At 45.9% G+C, this 22,071-nt stretch overlaps 1 protein-coding gene across 3 annotated transcripts in view; it reads left to right on the forward strand.

Moving 5' to 3' along the window:
- The window catches only part of NOS1AP (nitric oxide synthase 1 adaptor protein), a 105,744-nt gene extending 85,208 nt beyond the window's left edge, over nucleotides 1-20,536 (forward strand). For 2 of the 3 annotated variants that reach the window (XM_061584692.1, XM_061584703.1), the window contains 7 exons: nucleotides 1,502-1,560; nucleotides 2,652-2,760; nucleotides 4,098-4,239; nucleotides 4,718-4,878; nucleotides 6,630-6,797; nucleotides 9,349-9,514; nucleotides 13,093-14,411. In XM_061584692.1, the coding sequence (XP_061440676.1) occupies nucleotides 1,502-1,560; nucleotides 2,652-2,760; nucleotides 4,098-4,239; nucleotides 4,718-4,878; nucleotides 6,630-6,797; nucleotides 9,349-9,514; nucleotides 13,093-13,472 (1,185 nt within the window). In that variant the 3' untranslated portion in view covers nucleotides 13,473-14,411. The other variant, XM_061584699.1, reaches the window with a different exon arrangement.
- The last annotated feature ends 1,535 nt before the right edge of the window (nucleotides 20,537-22,071 follow it).

The following is a 22,071-nucleotide window of genomic DNA, read 5'->3' on the forward strand; positions in this document are numbered from 1 at the left end:
CACAACTCTCACAGCTGGCTGACTACCCTGCAATCAATCCCTGACTGCGTTTTGGACCACAAGTGCCCAGACCTTCTCTTTCCTTCTAGAAAGACAGTATATCCCTGCTAGACCCCAATAGGACAAAATGGCTTAAATTTAACAATTTGTATCCTCTGTAATATAGAAACCCTATTTCTGAAGAATAAGGCTAAATATTATGGCACATGTTATTACTACTGTGTTTACACCAGATGCATTTTGTGCTGCTTGACATGTTGCCTCTGGCTGTTAGTCCCAGTGCTTGTCTTGCCTTCTTCCTTGCATTTCCCTTTCCTTGACCTGCTAACAGGTCCTGAGGGCTGCAGAGGAGGAGCCTACAGGCACTGAACATGCAACTGAGCACTGTTAGGGTGTGGGTGGCCAATTTTCATCTCCATCTGGCCCATGAAGCTGTTTTGTGTGGGCTTAGCAAAGTTTACTCAAGGTGGAAAAGATATTTTGTATGACACACTTCTTAGTTACTAGGGGCTGCTCTCTTGCTCACTTAGCTCCCCAACCCTGCATGCCCCCCACCAACCACCCCTTGCCAAAGCCACCCAACCCCTCCCTTTGCAGGTCACCAAAGCTTCTTTGTAAGGTGGCAACAGCAACAGCGCAGAAGGGGTAGGGAAGGAAGGGCAGAAAAAAACTTCTCTCCCCCCTTTATCTACCCACCCCCAGCTTTGCCACTGCCTCTGTAAGAAGCTAGAGAATGAAGCCTGCATTTTAAAATGCAGCCTTTTCTCTCTCACTTCCCACCGCAGTAGTGGTAGCAGCAGCAGCAGAGGGGGATGAAGGGGAGAAAGTAATTTTCTCCTTTGTCTGTCCCACCCATCACCACTGTTGGTAGCGGTGGCAGTAGTAGCAACAGCAGGATGAAGCGCAGAAATACTGGATCTGCTTTGTGTGCCCCCTTGGTGGTGGAAGCAATGGCGGGGAGAAAGAATTTCTTTCCTTTGTCCCCCCCCTTCCCCTTTCGCCAGGCCAGCCAGAAAGGAGAAAAGCGGCTAGCAGCAGCACCAGCCTCTCATCATCCTGTAGTTTGCAGTGCCATCTGTCAGCAGATGATACTGAGAACTACAGCATGACAACATCCTTAGGCAAATGTATTATATCAGAATATCCCTCTTTGCGTCTGTTAAGGCCTTAGTGCATATACTTCTTCCCTGCTCATGCCTGAGTGGATATGCTTCTTTAGTGTAAAGCCATCCAATTGCTCTGGGATGCTGTTAGACTGGAGAAGTTCAACCATCGAGAGCTGATTTCCCCCTCCCCCCCAAAAAAATAATTGGCCTTTTATGGTTTAAAACAACCAGGAAAATGTAGTTATGAAAGGACATAGATACAGAGTAGAGCCTCCAAGAAGAGAGTGCCAATGTCTGAAGGATAGTCGATGCATAAAGCCTTCCTTGTGAGCTTTACAATATCTCTGCCACTCAGTGAGGCATCTGTCCTGCTTATACGCAGCTCTCTTTTGCAGAAGAAAGAGTGGGACCGGGATGAGAGCAAACTGCTGGTGATGCATGACCCAATCTACAGGTGAGAGCTTGTGAACAAATAACAAGGAGTGCTGGCTTGTAGCTGGCCAGCAATATTGTTTACTGGGTTAGTCTCTAGTAGGAAGGATTGTTAATCAGTCGCTGATTGCATATAACAGGCAAGTCTTTGATGAACCAGAGAAGGCTCTCTTTCTGCAGAAAATATTTTTTAAAGGTGTTTAAAAAGGAGAAGATAGAAAAGGAAGACTGTTCAATCACAGCAAATTGCCTGGAAGAAGACATAGAGGTGGGAGCAAAAAAGGGCTGATACTAGATTGAAATGACAGAAAAATTGTCAGATCTGGCCCCTCCCCCATGTAACTTTGATCAGCCTGTATCTGGTCCAAACAAAATCTTGATCTGGACTTCTGGCAGTGCTGGCAAGCTAAAGAAATGGTCAGTAGAGCCTTGTTGCAGGGGAGGATGGTAGCTTAGCAGTGCAGAAGAGGCACAAGGAAAGGACACTTAGTCTGTTTAAAACAACAGCACCCTAATAAACTCATAAATGGGGAAGGGGTGGTCTTGCCTGTCACCGTTATGAAAGCTAATTGTTGCTCATGACATTATTGCCTTCACCCTGCAAGTGACAGCAGGTAGACTTTTATGGGTGATTTTACCCTCTCTGAGGTCAAAATATTGCTCCCCCAGTTCTGAAAAATGTCATCCCTTTCACAGAAGTGCAAGCTGGAGATTCTGGACTGATCATAACTGGGGTTGCTGAGGTGAAAACAGATAGACTGCTCATGAACATACCTTGCATTTCCAGAGCAAGCATTCCCACCTAGATACCACCTGATATCCCATATACAAAGCCCACCCAAAATAACAGTTCCAAAGGCAGGAATCCCCCTACTTGGACTTTCCCTGAATTCCCCAAGGATGGGAAAGTGTAGCCCTCCAGATGTTCTTGGACTCCAACCCCCATCAGCCCCAGGCAGCATGGCCAATGGTCAGGGAAGATGGGTGCTAGGAGTCCAACAACTGGGGCCCCATAGGTTCCTCATCCCCATCTTAAGCAATGGCAAAGTAGCATAGGAGCCTGTTGCCCACACAATGTGTGCACATGCACATACAATTGTACTGTTCCTGCAGGATATTCTATGTGTCTCATGATTCCCAGGACCTGAAGATCTTCAGTTACATTGCCAGGGATGGCTCCAGCAACATCTTTCGCTGCAATGTCTTCAAGTCCAAGAAGAAGGTAAGCTGCAAGCTGACCTGGCTGACAGCAGACAATCATGGGGGCCTCTGATGTTTCTAGAGAGAACTAAGAATCCCTCTTGGGGGTATCATGGTGTAAATTTGGAGTTACCACCTTTGTATCTCCAGCTACAGTATTAGCCAATGTGGGGGCCTAAAACCTACTTAGATGGGAATTGTGAACAGCTTGCAAGGAGTGCACTTTTCTTCCCTTGAGTGAAGGAAGGAAGGTAGCATGAGGAAAGGCCTGGGAAGGCAAACTTTGATTCTTGATGTTTCTCCCTTTTTCTAGTTTGCCTTTTTGGCATGCTGCATTGGACTGACATGCTTCATTGGGGGTCGAGAGGAGAGGTCCCTCTTTCAGACTCAAGTATTGCCTTCCCAGACCCAGAAGAGAGGCCTTTCCCCATGCTAGTTGCCCTTCCTTCCTTGAAGCAAACAGAAATTCACTGGTAAACACAGAATATTTCTTATTTATAGATGGGACTTCTGCAAGAGGGCATAACCAAATTACATAAGGATGTCTGTATAGACTATCAAACAGAAGTAACTGAATTTTCTTAGAATGCTGCAGAGCTGATTTGTAGAAAGGATTTGGAGGGCAAAGACCCCCAACGGGTTACTGGGATGGCAATGGCTCCTTTACCTTCTGAGGCTCCAGGAAAGACATCTAGGGCTTTGAGTGCTAATTAGCTGGTCCTGCCTGCTCCAGGCTATCAAAGGGCTTCTTTCTGACAGCATCCTTGTCCCATTTCATCTGGAGTACCATAATCCTGTCAAATAATATAAAGATCGATCTGTAATACCACAGGATAAGGAGCCAGGACAAGGAATTGTCCTCTTACTAACAATGGCCATTGTGCTCCATGATATGCCTTATAAGGAGCCCCTGAAGCCAGGTTGCCTCCACAGCAGGCACTTGCCAAGGTCCTGCTTGCAGGTTTCCCCCAGGCATCTGGTTGGCCACTGTGAAAACAGGATGCTAGACTAGAAGGGGCATTGGCATGATCCAGCAGGCTCTTCTTGTGTTCTTATGTTCTTAATGTTCTAGGTCCTGCAGAGGCTGTAGGAGACAAAAGCTTGAGAGGAGTATGGGAGAGGACAGTTGGTTGGGCATGTGCACTTTGTCCAGACTGCTTGAGTTGTCAGGCTCCTGTGTGGCTTGCCACTAACCCCTGCATGACTCAGATTTGCACCCTTGGTGTTCTCTTTAGTTCACATCAGGGGAGCATTAAGGGGTGTCGTGGGGCTCAGTTCCACAGCATTAACTTTGCAAAGGAGCTTTGGTTATTCATGCTCTGGGAGGAACTTCCTTTCTTCTCTCCTGTCTCTCTGCAGAGTCAGGCCATGCGCATTGTCCGAACTGTGGGCCAAGCATTTGAGGTCTGCCACAAGCTCAGCCTACAACATACTCACCAGAATGCTGATGGTCAAGAGGACAGTCAGAGTGAGAAGGGCAGTGAAGACTTAGAGGCACCAGGTGCATGGACAAGGGGGAAGGTGGGAAGGCTCCTGCTGGCCTTGGTCAAGCTGTTCCTCCTCCTAAGGCTTTGTATGTACACATAGTTCAAGCCCTGAAGAGAGGTACCACCTGCCTAGAGCAAAAGCCTGGCAAAACCTGCTCTGGAGTGGAGAAGACAACACACTCATGAGGGCAGCCCATACCAGGCTAAATGTGAAGAGGAATTTTACACTCGCAAGGCTTGGGAAATGCCCGCCTCCTCTGGCACAGAGTTGAAAGGGTGGGCAGAACAACCACTTCCCCCCCATGCCTTGTCATGCTGGCCACATTGAAACTCCACTATCCCCCTTGACCCTGAAAATGTTCCATAAGAGCAGTTTAGAGACTTCCTGCCATTTTCCACCAAGGGCTTCTTAGTCTGAAGTCCTCTGTTTAGGGAGCGGGAGTTGGGTTGACACAATTTCCCCCGCTCACAGTACCTTTCATTCTCTCATAGCCTGTGTTCTGCCAGAAGTTGAGCCTGTCAGCACTGCTGAGGAAACGGACATTGATGCTGTGGACATTGGGCTGACAGGGAGCAACCACTTGGAGTTCAACAGGGGAGTGACAGACCTTGATGCTGTCGGCAGAGAGTCCCCTGGCCTGCTTTGTGCCAAGGTACATTTGTCCGTGTCAGTATTCTCTAAGAACAAATAATTTATTATTTATTAAATTTATATCCTGCCCTTCCTCCCAAAAGGAGCGCTGGGCAGCAAACAGGTGATAAAACACTAAAAACATCTATAAAACATCTTAAAAACAAAATGAAAATGGACTGCCTTCAAGTGGATCCCGACTTATGGCGCCCCTACGAAGAGGGTTTTCATGGTGAGCGGTATTCAGAGGGGGTTTACCATTGCCTTCCTCTGAGGCTGAGAGGCAGTGACTGGCCCAAGGTCACCCAGTGAGCTTCAGGGCTGTGTGGGGATTCGAACCCTTGTCTCCCAGGTCGTAGTCCAGCACTCTAGCCACTGCACTACACTGGCTCAAAACATCTTTAAAAAATCTTAAAAACATCTTTAAAAAATCTTAAAAAACAATTCCAACACATATGCAGACTGGGATAAGGTCTCTACTTAAAAGGCTTGTTGAAAGAGGAAGGACTTCAGTATGCATCGAAAAAACAACAGAGATAGCACCATTATTATTATTATTATTATTATTATTATTATTATTATTATGGTGGTGGTGGTGGTGGTGGTGGTTTGTTTATATAGCACCATCGGTGCACATGGCATTGTACACAAAAATAAATGAATAAAAACATGTTCCTACCACAAAGGCATACCCTGCCCCCCAGCCAGATTAAAATAAATGTCAGTGTGCCACCAAACAGAGCACAGTAGCAAAGGGGTTACCTGTGGAGCAGAGGGTTCCGGATTACTTAAGAAAATGCCCATGTCATACAATCTTCGGGGTTGAGGGGAGGAATCCAGGTTCACCAGTTGATCTGATCTTGCAGTCGGGAGAGGCAAGGGGGGTTCTTTCTTGCCTTAGATATGGCAAATGAAACAACTTCCACAAAGGGAATTTTATTGTGGTGCATACTGATCCATTGCCTTTTCATTAGCAAACTGTCCCTGTCCCTGATGCTCCACAGACAAGTGAAAACAATATTCTTCATAAGCCCATCTGATAGGAGGAAGGACCAGCTGCCTTCCAAACTTGGTTTTCTTCCAGGTCTGATACTGGTCAGAAGCAGTTTATTTTATTTGGAAAATTATAAACTGCTCAATCAAAAAGTCTCTTTAGCAGTGTACATAAACCATTATAAAATAATTATGAATAACACAGAAAAATCAGAAAAATCTCAAAGCAAATACTAAATTATGTATCTGGATAAGCTTTTTAAAATAAAAAATTAGCAGGTGTCTAAAAACAGTACAGTAAGGGTGCCTACCTAATGTTGATAGGTTTCTTTAGAGACTGGGTTGTTAGATGGCTGCCTGGCAGATAGCAAGTCTCTATCTGTATTCTCTATTCTAGCTAGAAAGAGCAGGATCCTCCCTGCACAGCCATAGTTGATGGCCTTGGATGCTGCTCTTATTTTGATGGGGCAAGAAGGGAGCAGGAACAGCTTCCTAGGTCTGACAGTGGGTGGGCAGCCTGGTTCTACTCTGCTTTGTCTGTTCTGGTTTCCATATCCCCTCTTGTCACGTGACCTACATGTGACCATGGGAATCCACATGCTCTCCTTGCCTGAGTGACATGCAAGCTAGCTTATTGCTCTTCCATAAGATCCTTGCTGTATGCCATGTGATGTTAGCTCCCTCTATGTGTGTTTGGATGGGTGAAGAGCTTATTTTGCTTGCTTGGGAAAGTGATAGGTAAGGACCTTCTTGATTCTTGCATCTTTTTGTATTTTTCAGGGCTTGCTTCATAAAGATAATATCCTGACAGCTTCTCCCACGATGCTGCTCCCTTCTTCTGCCCAGTTGCCTGATCCTGTGGTCCCTCTGTCTGCTCACCACCAAATGCAATTTCTGCAGCAGCTCTTGCAGCAGCAGCAGCAGCAGACTGAAGTGGCTGTGGGCCAGGTAATTATCCATAGTCTGCAAGACCGCAGGACAGAATATAAAGAAATCTTAGCACTGATGCACTGAGCAGAGCCAGTGCATGAAAAGTTCCAGTCTGAGGAGAAATGTTCCAGTTAACTACACACCTAAATAGCAAAGGAGGCTCAGTTCCCCTTTAGCTGAGAGCTGGCAAGAACTGAAAGAGGCAGAGCCCTGCCTTGGAGCCTTGCACTCTGGCTTCACGGGGTAGCCACCAGATGTATCCTTCATCTTCTTTGTTAGAAACTTACAGGACATTTAGGGGTCTTTGGCAGCTGGTGTCATGAAAGGGTATGTTAGGTCCCCATGACTCTGTTCTCACTTCCTGTGTTTTGGATTGCTCATTTAATGTTTCCACTTGGGGAAAGCTCCACAGCTTGCTTTTTCTCCAGTGACATTGCTCAGGAGTCTGTTCTTGATTTCCAGCTAGTTTCAATCTACATGCTGTCCCAGCATGACTTCTAACAAATGTGTTGACTTTCAATATCACCAGAGTGCTGATGTCACCCAGGTGTCCCTCTCTGCCCCAGACCATTCCCCTTCCACCCTGTCTGACATCTCCAATTCCTTATCTGATCTGCTTGGATCTCTCATCACAATTTCAAACTCAAGATGACCAAGACAGAATTGATAATCTTTTATCCTAAGCCTTCCTTTCCTCAATTATTCTCAGTATCCAATGGCAATGTCACCATTTACTCTGTTGAGTAGGCACCAAGCCTTGGCTTTAGCTTTGATTGCTCCCTCTCTTTTACTTTCAGCATACACTCGGTCCCTGTCATGTTTCTTCTCCCTGTGCTTACATCATGAAAATCCATTTTTCCCAAGCCTGCTTTCTGCTTACTCTCTAGGAACCTGTAACGGCATTCACACAGTTTGTCCCTGTTATCTTCCCACTTAATTCCTTCCCTCTCTCCCTTCTGTTGTTTTCCTTTCTTTCAAATATGTGTAGGAACTTGCCTTTTTTTTTCTATTGCTCTAAGAAGTGATAAGTTCACTAGCAATGATCATTCCTTCAGCACATATTTTATGTCCAGACTCTTTACAGTGATGTGATGCATGTCAAGTATAAACCTAACATGTATCACATCACTGTAAAGAGTCTGGTCATAAAATATGTGCTGAAGGAATTATCATCATCGTCGTCGTTGTCACTGTTAATTTACCTAGCACAATTACTGATTTTTTAAAATCTGTTGCTGTTCACCATTAGATTTTTGCTAAGTGAATTATTACTTATGCCTATTTGTATAGATTGCTTCCGTGATTGTGAGTAATGCTATTTCTTGCCTTGCAGCTCTGACAGTGGTTATCTGTTCTTTAGTCCCAATTCATGACTTTTGAATATTTTGAGTTAATGCATCTGTTACAGGCTTCAGATGCTCCTCATGAGTAGAACTACATATCTTTTCCCTGTTCTCTTTCTCCTCAGTAGAGCCACTAGTTCCACCTCACCCATCCTCTCTATACCCATAACTGGGCTATCTGGACTGTGGTAAGGTGATGGTCAAATGACCATAAAATAAGTATTTAAGTGTGTCCCAGTTTCTGTTGGGTGCATGACCAGTACTAGGTAGGTCCCAATACTGTTTCCCACTTTTATTCCCCGGGCATAAATGAGATCCAGTCAGTGGGGTAGCTCAGAAGAGGGAACCTTTTATTTTTGAAACCACTTTACAGTACCATAATTCCTAGCTGGTTCATAGCCATAAAAGATAACATTTGCTCCTAACATTGAACTTTCTCTGAACTCTTTTATCTATCCTTGCCCTAAGCTTAAACTCTTTACCAACCTTTCTTTCCAGGTCCAGAGCTTTCCCCTTTCAGATCATATCATACTCCTCACTCTCTACCTTTCCAACCCCCAGCCCTCTCCTCCAGCTGACCAAACAGGTTTCCTCTATATTTGGCCCCTTCAGCATTCCATTACCTCTGATTGGCTGGAGGCAGAGGAAGGCGGATTCTAGCCCTGCCCATTGCAGCATCTGCATTTAGCATCTTTTGGTAGCTCCTTTAGGAATCATCAACTGCAGCGAGGCTGATTTTAAAACAGAGCCAGCTCTCCATTTTGTTTCTCTCCTTGGGTAGTTGCAGAGTTGTCCAGCCTGAATACCTAAATGCCTGGTGGCCATTGTACAGTATGTGTGCATAAGGCTGACCCCCAAACGTCCTCTCATTGTGGGGGTACTGTAAAAAGAAGGGGGAAGGCTACCACAGTCAGTGGCCCCTCAGAATAATTCACAATATTCAGGGCCCCCACCCCTTGAATGTCCCCTCCCTACCTGGGGAAAATTAGCTATTTTGTGATGGTTCAGTTTTGCCACAGCATGTGTATACATGCATCAGTGTAGAGTTACTTCAGAGAGAAGCATTCTTTGCTGGCTCTTGCAGCAGCCCCATTTCCTCCATGCAGCTGCATTTATTTTGTTGCATTTATATACCGCCCATAGCAAGTAGCTCTCAGGGCGGTAAACAGAATAGGATAAAATACATACATCATAATAATAACCAGGGTCTTGTTTCTGTCATGCAGGTGCATTTGCTGAAGGACCAGCTAGCAACAGAGGCAGCTGCCCGCCTTGAGGCCCAGGCCCGAGTGCACCAGCTCTTGCTGCAGAATAAGGATCTCCTCCAGCACATTTCACTTCTGGTAAAGCAGGTGAAGGAATTGGAGACAAAGCTGTTGGGATCCAACACCAGTAAGAGTTCCTCCTCCCTCTCTCCATGCAGGACTAACTTCATTCTGCTGCTTCTATTTCTCATGTATAACAAACTTTAACTGTTGCTTCTCAGTCTTTATGCTTCCCATCACAGTGACGCTGTGAGGTAGAACATTATTATGAGGATAGGACTATAGCTTAGTGTTAAAACATGTGCCTCTATCTATATATGTATCTGTTCATTAAAATATTTTTATATATAGCTTTCCTGGCTGATGAAAGCAGTTTACAAGGCAATCAAAACAAAACAAAACATGTCAGCAAAACTCAATAAAGTAAATAGCCACAGAAAGTCTTCACCAAAAAGCCAAATGGAAGAAAAAGGTCTTGCAGCCTGTACAGAAAGAAAGGTGTGGATAACCTCTACTGATGGAGAGGGCCTGTTCAGTAGCAAGATGGGTTATGTGCTTGAATGCATGCTCTTATGACTGACTTGACTTTCACAAATTGTACGAGATGTTCTCGTCAGTTCTGAGAAGGCAGCCATGGAGAGGACATATTAACTCAGTTGGGCAAGGTTCTCCCATTTTGCAGGCTGTAGTACAATGGACCCAGCTGTATGCTGGCTTCCTTTGTGTTGCACTACCTTCTCAACTTCTACCATTCCAGAATGGCCCTCTAAGAAAACCATTGCTGGATCAAGCAAAAGACCCATGTTCTCAACCAGATGCCCATGGGAAGCCCACAGGCAGAACCTGAAGTGTAACAGCATTCTCCCCACTTGCGATTCCCAGCAACTGGTATTCAGAAACATACTGCCTCTGACAGTAGAGGTAGAGCATAGCCATCGTGGCTAGTACCCATCAATAGTCTTATCCTCCAGTGATTTCTTAAAAGCCATCTGAGGTGGTGGCCGACACTACCTCTTCTGGAAGCAAATTCCATAGTTGAACTATGTGCTGTATGAAAAAGTAGTTTATTTTGTCTGTCTTACAACATTCAGCTTCATTGAATTCTAGTTCTAGTGTTATGGGAGAGGGACAAAAACTTTTCTGTATCTGCTTTCTCCACCATAATTTTATGCACCTGTGTCATGCCCCCGCACTCTCATTTTCTCCAAAAAAAAAAAAAAGGCCCCAGTGTGATAGCCTTTCCTCATAGGGAAGTTGCTCCATCCCCCTGAACATTTTGTTTACCCCTTTCTGAACCTTTTCCAGCTCTCCAATGTCTTTTTTGAGGTTAGACGAACAGAACTGTGCACAGTATTACAAATGCAGTCTCACCATAGGTGTGTATAAGGGCATTATAATATTGGCATTTGTATTTCAGTCCCTTTCCTAATGATCTCTAGCAGGGAATTCACCCTTTTCACATCTGCTGCACACTGGATCAAAATCTTCCATGAGCTATCCACTATAACCCCAAGCTTTCATTCTTGATCAGTCACCACCAGTTCAGACCCCATGAGCATATATATGAAATTAGGATTTTTTTGCCCCACTGTGCACCACTTTATAGTTCAGATTGCATTTGCCATTTATTCTTACTCTTTTTTTTCCTGTTTCATAGCCATAAGAGGACTCTCTTAGGGTTCATATGGCTGCCATATATACATTTCACTTACCCATCAGTGGTAGCTGTCTCTTGAAACTATAAAGGCCTTCAGAATCTTAATCCTCTCACTTGGTTCATTCAGTTTTGTCATGAAACCTGTTCCAATGGTGTTGCAGCTGCATTAGCTCTTTTGAGTCCATGGCTCAAATACCATACAATGTGATATCTGCGTCCTCACTCTTAAGATGGCCTTCCTTTTAGCCATCGCCTCTGGGTGCACACTGTGCTGTAAACTGCCATTTCTTTGTTTTTATCAAGAAGAAACTGATTCCCTGTCAAGATCCACCCTACTTCCACACCAGAGTGGTTGCTTTCTTTGGCAGATTGCTGTTACCTTTGCCTAAGAACACCACCCATACCTCCAATACTCCAGCTTGCTAAGCTCTCTTCTGGCATTATGTTTAACGCTTGGAGGACAACCATCTGAACCATCTATACTTGTGGAGGCTCAGTACACATTTTAGAACCCTGATTTTGCAGGGTTCTAAAACATGGGGAGCCTGTATGAATCACGAGTACAGGAGGCTCCTCATTTCATACTGTGGCCCTTCATTTGCTGAAAGGTGACTAAAATGGCAGCTGGGGGAGTTAGTATGCTCCTCTCTGCATCTCCCTCTTCATGTGGCAACTTAACACTTAATTGTAATGCTTGAAGAGGACTCTGGTCTCCCATTAATGAAACTTGCAAAGTGACTACAGTGCAGAAAAATAGTTTACTTGCCTATAAATAAAGTTCTGTGAGTAACCATCTATGTAATCACACAACACACTCTTTGATCCCCACTGCTTCATTCCTGCTCTGCTTTTATTGAGGTTTCTGGTAGCATGTATAGAAGGAACTGAGCATATATAGCGGAGATGGGAAACCTGTGGCCCTCCAGATGTTTCTGGGCTACAACTCCCATCATCTCTGACCATCAGCTGTGCTGGTTGCGGTTGATAAGAAATGGAAGTCAGCAATGACTGGAGGGCCACAGGTTCCTCATCCCTGCTACAGACAAGCTTCCCTGCTCAGTTCCCTCTACTCTCAGTGCCAGAAACAAAGGAAGACTTGTTCTAGGAAAAGTATTGTATAGGTTGTATGGTATAGAGCATGTGTACTAGGTAAGATCCCCCTTCCATGTCCAAAACTCAAGAATGTTTTGAAATTGATCTGCATAAGTGCAGAATCTTGTTAGTGTGACAACACAGATGACCATCTGAACTTCAATTACAGGTGAGCAACCTGCCCTTTCCAATCCATATTTTCTTCATAATGCTAATCCTTGGTGTTGGTACAGTCTAAATGACCCCTTCTCCATTCATGTATCACAGCATGACTGTGAGGCATGTTGTTCTGCCTCTTAACTGTGGAGTCTCAATTCCAGGTAAGGCCTGAAGTGTTCACAGCTCTGCCTCTTCTTTGCATTTGCACTTCACAATCGTAGAATATGGTATCTCACTCAGTATCCTGAGACTCTCAATTTTAGTTTTCTAGCATTTTGGAATGCAAAAATGAGATTTAAAATGTGTCAGTGGTGTCTTGTGAGATCTCAGAAACTAGAAAGCTCTAGGCAAGATTTCTTAATATGAAGTCTGAGAAGGGGACATTTTATAGGAGAGAACCAATGGAGCTACATAACTCTGTCACTGTTTTTCCATCCCTCCATAGTTGGCAGAAGCAGATTATACAATGGCAAACCATTGCAAGTGTGCTTAATTTACGCAATGGAGTCACATAATTCAGCTTTTCGTATGCAGAATTTGTTTTGAGCACTTTTACTGCTGACTCATGCCTAAGACCATAAAAAATGAATAAGCTGTAAGCTTTGTTTCCTCCACAAGGCTCCTATAGGCTTTGCAAGAGATGGGAGCAATAGAAATATTTATTGAGACGATCTAGGCTAGGTGCAGAGTACAGAGAATTTGCTGCTTAGAGGATATCAGGCCTGACGTTAGGGACTCTCTCACAAGACAGAACAGATAATTGACATGGTGCTGCTTTTTCTCTCCCTATTTTTCAGTGGGTTCTCAAGACAGCTTGCTGGAAATCACCTATCGCCCAGGTGCCCTGCCTGTTCTGTGTGACCCCACCACCCCTATGCCTGAGGATACTCGCCCGCTCCAGCTTAACCACGGCTTCTCCAATGCTGCCAGCCCCTTAGGTAGGAATGACTGCTTGGCGAAGCTGGAATGCTTCCGCTTCCTCCCCAGCAATGGGCCCCCCTTGGGCAGCTTAGAGCTCGTCAAGTTCCGTGAGTCTGGGATCGCGTCTGAGTATGAGTCCAACACAGATGACAGTGAGGAGTGGGACTCATGGGTCCAGGAGGAGCCACTTCGCCTGCTCAATGTCCTGAATAAGCAGGGGCTGGGAGATAGCCTGGATGAAGAGGTTGCCATTTAAGATGAAGCAGAGACCTCTTAGACCTGTGGCAAGCAGTAGGGCAGACTCAAAGCTCCGTGCAGATAGGCCAGGGCAAGCCTGTCTCTCATTGCTGTTTTTCTGTGTCTTGGGACAGATTCACTGGAGAAGAACACTGGAGTGTTCTTTTAGGGAACAAAGTATCAGTGACAAATGACAGTGTCCGCTTCCATTAGACCTGAAAGTTGGGAGTTAGATTACTGTTTTCCTTCTGAAGGCAGTAGCCATTTCCAAGGATGTCCAAAGGCCTTAGGAATTATTTTTATTTATTAAAATTATCATTATTATTATTATTATTATTTATTACATTTGTATACCACCCCATAGCTGAAGCTCTCTGAGCGGTTTACAACAATTAAAACATTAAAAACAAATACACGAATATACAAATTTAAAAACACTAAAAAAAACAATTTAAAAACATGCTAAAATGCCTGGGAGAAGAGGAAAGTCTTGACCTGGCACCGAAAAGATAACAGTGTTGGCACCAGGCGCACCTCATCAACAACATCATGCCATAATTTGGGGGCCACCACTGAGAAGGCCCTCTCCCTTGTTGCCACCCTCCGAGCTTCCCTCGGAGTAGGCACCCGGAGGAGGGCCTTTGATCTTGAACGTAGTGTACAGGTGGGTTCGTATCGGGAGAGGCCTTCCATCAGGTATTGTGGTCCCAAGCTGTGTAAGGCTTTATAGGTCAAAACCAGCACCTTGAATCGAGCTCGGAAACATACAGGCAGCCAATGCATGCGGGCCAAAATCGGTTTTATATGTTCGAACCGTCTGGTCTCTGTTACCAATCTGGCCGCTGCATTTTCCACAAGCTGCAGTTTCCGAACCGTCTTCAAAGGCAGCCCCACGTAGAATACATTGCAGTAATCTAATTTGGAGGTTACCAGAGCATGGACAACTGAAGCCAGGTTATCCCTGTCCAGATAGGGACGTAGTTGGGCCACCAACCGAAGTTGATAGAAGGCACTCCGTGCCACCGAGGCTACCTGAGCCTCACGTGACAGAGATGATTCTAGGAGAACCCCCAAGCTACGAACCTGCTCCTTCAGGGGGAGTGCAACCCCATCCCCGACAGGTTGGACATCCACCATGCGGTCAGAAGAACCACCCACTAGCAACATCTCAGTCTTGTCTGGATTGAGCCTCAGTTTATTAGCCCTCATCCAGTCCATTGTCGCAGCCAGGCACCGGTTCAGCACATTGACAGCCTCACCTGAAGAAGATGAAAAGGAGAAATAGAGTTGCATGTTATCAGCATACTGATGGCAACGCACTCCAAAGCTCCAGATGACCGCACCCAATGGTTTCATGTAGATGTTGAACAGCATGGGGGACAGAACTGACCCCTGTGGAACCCCATACTGGAGAGTCCAGGGTGCCGAGCAACGTTCCCCAAGTACCACCTTCTGGAGGCGACCTGCCAAGTAGGAGTGGAACCACCGCAATGCAGTACCTCCCACTCCCAACTCAGCCAGTCTCCCCAGAAGGATACCATGGTCGATGGTATCGAAAGCCGCTGAGAGATCAAGGAGAATCAACAGAGTCACACTCCCCCTGTCTCTCTCCTGACAAAGGTCATCATACCAAGGCTGTTTCCGTGCCAAAGCCAGGCCTGAAACCCGACTGAAATGGATCCAGATAATTGGTCTCATCCAAGAGTGTCTGGAGCTGGCACGCAACCACTCGTTCCAGGACCTTGCCCAGGAATGGAACATTTGCTACCGACCTATAGTTATTAAGATTTTCTGGGTCCAGGGAGGGTCTCTTCAGGAGTGGTCTCATGACCACCTCTTTCAGGCAGCCAGGGAGCACCCCCTCTCGCAGAGAGGCATTAATCACTTCCCTGGCCCAGCCGGCTGTTCCATCCCTGCTAGCTTTTATTAGCCAAGAAGGGCAAGGATCCAGCACAGAAGTGGTTGCACAAACCTGTTTAAGCACCTTGTCAACGTCCTCAAGCTATACCAACTGAAACTCATCCAAGAAATCGGGACAAGGCTGTGCTCTGGATACCTCACTTGATTCACCTGCTATAACACTGGAGTCTAAGTCCTGGCAGATGCGAAAGATTTTATCCTGGAAGTGCCTAGCAAATTCATTACAGTGGGCCTCAGATGGTTCTATCCTGTCCCTGGGGCCAGAGTGTAATAGCCTCCAGACAATTCTGAAGAGCTCTGCTGGGCGGCAGATTGATGATTTGATAGTGGCAGCAAAATATTGTTTTTTTGCTGCCCTCACTGCCCCTAAATACAGCTTACCATAGGTACTTACCAGTGTATAATTGCATCCACCAGGAGTTCGCCTCCATCTGCACTCAAGCCGTCTCCTATATTGTTTCATCACTCTCAGCTCTGGGGTATACCATGGAGCCGTACGAGCTCTACACAGGAGAGGGCGCTCAGGAGCAATCATGTCATCTGCCCAGGTCATTTCTGTATTCCACAGCTCAACCAGGGTTTCGACAGGAACGCCAGCCCTATCAGCCAGAAAACTCCTCAGAGCCCTTTGGAAACCATCCGGATCCATTAGTCTCTGGGGGCGGACCAACTTAATAGGTCCCCCATCCTTGGAGAGGGGAAAAGCCACTGTAAGTCTAAACTTCAGCAAGCAGTGATCTGTCCATGACAGAGGGACTGATGTAAGGCCCCCCCACATTCAGATCACCAACTCCATGTCCAGATGCAAAAAACAAGGCTAGAGTATGCCCTGCTACATGTGTTGGGCCAATGGCATATTGGGACAGTCCCATGGTTGTCATGGAGACCATGAAATCCTGAGCTGCCCCGGATAAGGTGGCCTCAGCATGGATGTTGACATCCCCCAGAACCAACAGTCTGGGGATCTCAACAGTACACCCGAGACCACTTCCGTCAGCTCAGCTAGGGAGTCTGTTGGTCAGCGGGATGGGCGGTACACCAACAGAATTCCCAGTCTGTCCCACTGACCCAACATAAGGTGCAAACTCTCCAGACCAGTAGTCACATGGACAGGGTGCTTGCAGAGGGAGATGGAGCTCCTATAGACCACAGCAACCCCCCTCCCCGACCCTCAGGTCTACGGTGATGCTGAACTAGGTACCCTGGTGGACATAGCTGGGAGAGACTGGACTCCCCCCTGCTCACCCACCCAGGTCTCGGTTATACATACCAGATCGGCTGCCTCATCCACAATTAAATCGTGAATGAGGGAGATCTTATTATGCACCGATCTGGCATTTAGCAGCAGCATCCGGAGGCCTGAGAGCTGGCTGATAGGGCAACCAACAAACCTGCGGGTGTGGGGAGGACCGGAACAAGGCACAGCCATTAACTGCCTGGGCCGCGTTCCCCTTACCTGGCAAGTCCTCCTCACAACGCCATATCTCCCTCTGCCCGTCACTACACTAATTGGGGGGCCCTCAAATTTCCCCACTTGGCTCCGAGTCCTCTCTCCCAGGCACATGACTCAAGACCCAGAAAAAGGCAGACAAAGCAGGAGCCACCTCAGCCAGCCGGCTTATGTATTCCCTCCAGAGAAGGGACAGGTGGAAGAAATCAGCCACAGCTGGCTGAGTACCTGGGGCCTGGTCCTGCAAGGCGTGACACCTGCCGAGCAGAAGTCCAACCGGGAAAGGGTGGTGGTAGCCGAGCAGCAGCAGCAGCAAATAGGCGGCGGCGGCAGAAGCAGCAGCAAACGGCTCTCCTTCCCTGGACAGTGGTGGTCCCCTTTCTCCTGTAGGCACTGGGTCATAAAAAATATGCCACCATTGCACCACAAAAAAATTGGTACTGGGTGTAAATCTTAGCATATTGGGAAACTCAAGTTATTTTTAGACCTTAAGGCTGAAAAAATGGGCATGAAAGAGAGTGGGCAGTGCTTGGTGAAATCTGAAAAGCCACAAGTGAGAGTGAGCAGGTGTAGTTTTGGTGCCCTGCATAACTCTTTGACCCTCCCCATAACTATTGGAAACGGGATAAATTATGCAACTCTATTAAGTACATGCAAGTTTCCCTAATTTGCATAATGTATACAGGTGGCAGAAGTCAGAGGGGGTTTTGACTTTGGCACAAAATTGCATTGTGTGTGTTGTAGGGTGGATTTAATGTAAGTACACAATCCTGCTGTTAGCCAAAACTTTCCAACTTGCTGCCTTCAGTATTTAGGATTGTCCCTGTTTAGCTTCCAGACAGGAACAATAGCCTTAAGTTTGTGCAAACCTATGAAAGAAAGAGTTTAATTATGACCTGAGTTGTCTGTGGAGAAATCATCCAACCTTGGTTGAGATTTGTCTTTAAACTATGGACCTGGTCATTTCTCATGTAATGTTTGAATATCATTCACCTTCTTGAAATGCTGGTTCCTAATTCCAGAAGTGCAACTGTATTATTTTGTCATAGCTGTGGCATCTAGATCTGACCTGTGTGTTTTCAGGGCTCTTTACATCCCCCTTCATGGGTAACTGCAGTAACATAGAAGCAGGTTCCTCACTTGCCTGCAGACTGTGTGTGAAGAATGCAACCAGGTGGGTAAGACCAATTCCATGGGTGTCTTACATATGACAGGTTCCTTCTCTTGCAACTTGGTTCTGATTGTAGAGCAAAGATTCTACCCACATAGCTGCATTCTTCACATGCAGCTTGCAGCCACATGGTATCACAGCACAGGGAAGCAACTCCCATGGTGCTGTGGCTACACACAAAGGGGGCCTCTGTGTGTGAAGCAGGCTGTTGCCTCTGAAAGCTCAGGCCATAGTGAATCTGGTTCTCTGGTACCACATGTGCAGTGCTGCATCTGTGTTAGTCCCAATGAGCTCTGTGAGGAGAATAGGAGTCTCCTAACAACCCTCAGCACCCTTCACAAACTACAGTTCCCAGCATTCTTTGAGGGAAGCCATGACTGTTTCAAGTGAAATAATAGTGGAATAAATGTATGGTGTGAATATGGCCCCAAAGTGTAAGATACCAGATACATTTCCAAATTATGATGACTACACTTTATTACGATTGGTTGCCAGCAGCAACAGGGCCTAGCCCTCCCTCCAACTCATGCCCTTACCAGACCAGTAGCTGGAGCAAGGATGGTGCAGGAATCGCTGCCTTCTTACACATACTTCCTCACTCCCCTGAAGAAGAAGAATGTGCTCTGAAGCATTTTTGCTCCATTTGACCTTTCCTTAGATGTTCTAAATGTTTGACTTATCTGACTTATGTTCTGCTTTCCTGCTATTATTATGGACTTTGTCATAATTTAATCAGTAGACCATCCCGTAGGCTTGTGAGGAGTGATCACTTCCATACTGGTGAGATAAAGCACTAATGGAAGATATACAGTTAATATTTGCCAGAGTACTCTGTGTCCTTCCAAGGATTTGCTTGCAAACACTAGTTACAGGATGTGTTAGGAGATGCCTGCAGTGATGAACATGGAAAGATGCATATAACTACACAGGGAGGTGTGTTGCCTTTAGTGTTCAAAGGTGGGCTGCTGTGCAGTTTTTTCTCATTAAGCTAATTAGATTTTTTTGTATTCTTTGTGTGATTTTCATGCATTTATGTGATTGGAAAACTTTTGAAGATAATTGGGGAAGGGATCTCTTGAACAGCAGTTTTCACACAATGTCCATAAGGTTCTAAACATTTTCACCTGATTCTCCAGTGTTACATGAGCAGCACTGGAGGTTATGGATATCAAAGGTGGCCTGTAAGATGGGAGGGCAGCACTTAAGCTTCTCTATGGTAAGTGAGGGACTGGGATAGAAGCGTGGCTGGCAACACAGTGGCTCTGAGGGCAGGGATAAGCAGCAAGGAGTAGCTCTGTGGGGCAAACATTGGGCTGGCCTAACCTGAGGGGAATGCTTGAGGAGAAACAGAGAAGGACAGGCTGAGGAAGACAAGACTTCCTTTTGTGCCTGTGATGGTCCAGTTTTCTGCCCTTGCCTTCTGCTATCATTTTTGGTTCAGTTGAAAGAATTGCAGTGTGATACACCATTGAACAAGCTGTGTAACTGTGAACTCCCTGTGAGATCCAGACCTGATCCTGGTTTCATATCCTTGTTTGGAGAGAACCTTTAAACCACTGTTTCCTGATTTGGATGTCACAGGAAATGGTGGTTTAAGAAAACAAGATAGCTTTGCTGAAGTTTCACGAGAGAAGAGAGGAAGAAAGGGGGGGGTAAAGAGAGAGCATGTGGGTACATGGCTCATTCTTAAGCTGATAAACCACGGTTCATCTGACCAGGATTGTTGCTTCTGAATCAGGGCTATGTCTGCCCCATAGCAGGCCAGTTTGAAGCCAAATTATCTATCCTAAGGAAGTCAGGCCCATTTTTGATCAGCAACTCGCTTTTCAGGGATGCAACTCAGGGAGAAAGTGCCTTCAGAATAAATTGGGAGGAGGGCTGATTTCCCCACCCCCATTCTTTACACTGCTGGTCTTCTTGAGACATAGGAAGGGAGCAGCAGAATTTCTTCTGTATTTTGACAATAGTGACTAAGATGGCATGAGAGGAGGTTAACTGCTATTCCCAACACGTGCTCGGTATTTCTCATGTCAGGCCCTGATGTGGAAAAGTAATCTCAGACCCTTGCTGAGGACAAGAGGAAGTGCGGATATGAAGAGCTAGAATATCTGAAATGAATGTTTTAGAGATGGAAAGGGTGTTGTAGGTTGAATGGATGGAGAAGCACATGTTAGATGATATGGAGAGACACTAGCAAGGTGAGACCTGGAAGCTGCAGCACCCAGAGCAGAGATGCCAGCATTGGCAGATGCCTTAGGCAAGGAAATATAATTCAGAATGGAAGCCACCTACACAGTTTGGCAGTATCCCTTTTAGTAGTTTGTGGGGTATTGTACAGTGTCAGCCCCACCACTCTCACAGCAGCAGACGGTTATTACAATGAGTCCCAGGGGACGGTCTGCTCTTTGGTGGTCTTCCTGGGGATTCTGGAATTCCTCTGTATTTATACCACATTCTGCAGTTTTGGTTTTCTTCTCTCCTTTAAAAGAACAGTGATTGTTCTGGAATAATTTTCTATGTAAGTGCACTTAACCCCAATGTGGTGGTGTTAGCTTCTTGGCTTTTGCTAAATAAATCTTCCTTATTTCTAAAACTAAACTGTTGTTTCTGCTTTCTTTGCTTCCCTTACTTTTCTTGTATCTTTTCAAACTTCCCTCCTTTGCTTCCCATCACCTGGAGTGTTATAAAAGAGATGGTTTTGATTTGTTCACAGTTCCTCACAAAGAGCACTGCAACAACCTTCAGTAGACAAAGGTGACCCAAATGTAATACCCCAAATTTGGGAAAGCGGAAAAGTCACATGGGAATCTTGTACACACTAAAAGACTGCTTGGAAATAATAGCTCCTTATCTCCATAAAGGAACTTTCCCCATAAGAACAACAATTTGCAGAGAACAGTTGTAGCAGGTAGGCACTGTACTTGTGCTGCCAGCGGCTCAGATCTTATGGGGCAGAATTGCACCAGTCCAGGAAATTAAGTTCGGGTAGAAAGAATCGCCTCTTACGGAATCTTAGCAGTCAAAACCTACTTGTCCTCTAGTTCTCATGTTGGATTGCAGGCAAAAATCATGGGCCTTTCCACAGGCTAGTCAGCTATGCAGGAGGAGAGTATGCCACGAGGCATGGACTTGTTTTAATGGTCTGTACCACCCAGCATTATAGTGTCCGGGTTAATCGCAACAATATCCTCACCAAATGTAGACTTCGAGTTGTTCTGCTCAGAAGTCCTGGTACATTGTCTTTTTCTTAACAAAAAGCACCTTTATGATTGCACTCTCATAGGTGTGAAAACCTGTGAAAATATCATACTCAGGCTGTGTGCACACCATACATTTCAAGTACATCCCTTCCCCCCCCCCCAAATCCTAGGAACTGTAGTTTACCCATCATAGAGCTACATTTCACAGGACCCTTAACAAACTACAGTTCCCAGGATACTTTTGCAAGGGATGTGCTTTAAATGTATGCTGCGTACACAGACACAGAGGGCTACTGGTGTGTAGCACATAGTACATAAGTAGCCAGAGTAATGTGCCTTGGGTGAACTAACTGCATGGTGAAATGCAACAAAGCTGCTGTTAAATGACATCAGTTGGTCCATTTTCCTTCCTGGGGTAGAATCATAGAGTTGGAAGGGGCCTTGTAGGCCATCAAGTCCAACCCCCTGCTCACAGCAGGAAATCCACAGCTAGAGCATCTCCCGCAGATAGCTGTCCAGCCTCTGCTTGAAGACATCCAGCGAAGGGGATCCCACCACCTCCCTAGGCAGTCGGTTCCATTGCCGAACTGCCCTTACTGTCAAGAAGTTCCTTCTAATGTCCAATCTGAATCTATGCTCCTGCAACTTAAAACCATTAGACCTAGCCCTACCCTCTGGGGCAGCAGAGAACAAATCTGTACCCTCCTCTATGGGACAGCCCTTCAGGTACTTAAAGAGTGCAATCATGTCACCCCTCAGCCTTCTCTTCACCAGACTGAACATGCCAAGTTCCTTCAACCTTTCCTCATAAGACTTGTTCTCCATACCGGCTATCATCCTCGTCGCCCTCTTCTGAACCCGCTCTAACTTGTCTATA

This window comes from Rhineura floridana, chromosome 1 (assembly GCF_030035675.1).
Source record: "Rhineura floridana isolate rRhiFlo1 chromosome 1, rRhiFlo1.hap2, whole genome shotgun sequence".
In the NCBI taxonomy this organism is placed as follows: Eukaryota; Metazoa; Chordata; class Lepidosauria; order Squamata; family Rhineuridae; genus Rhineura; species Rhineura floridana.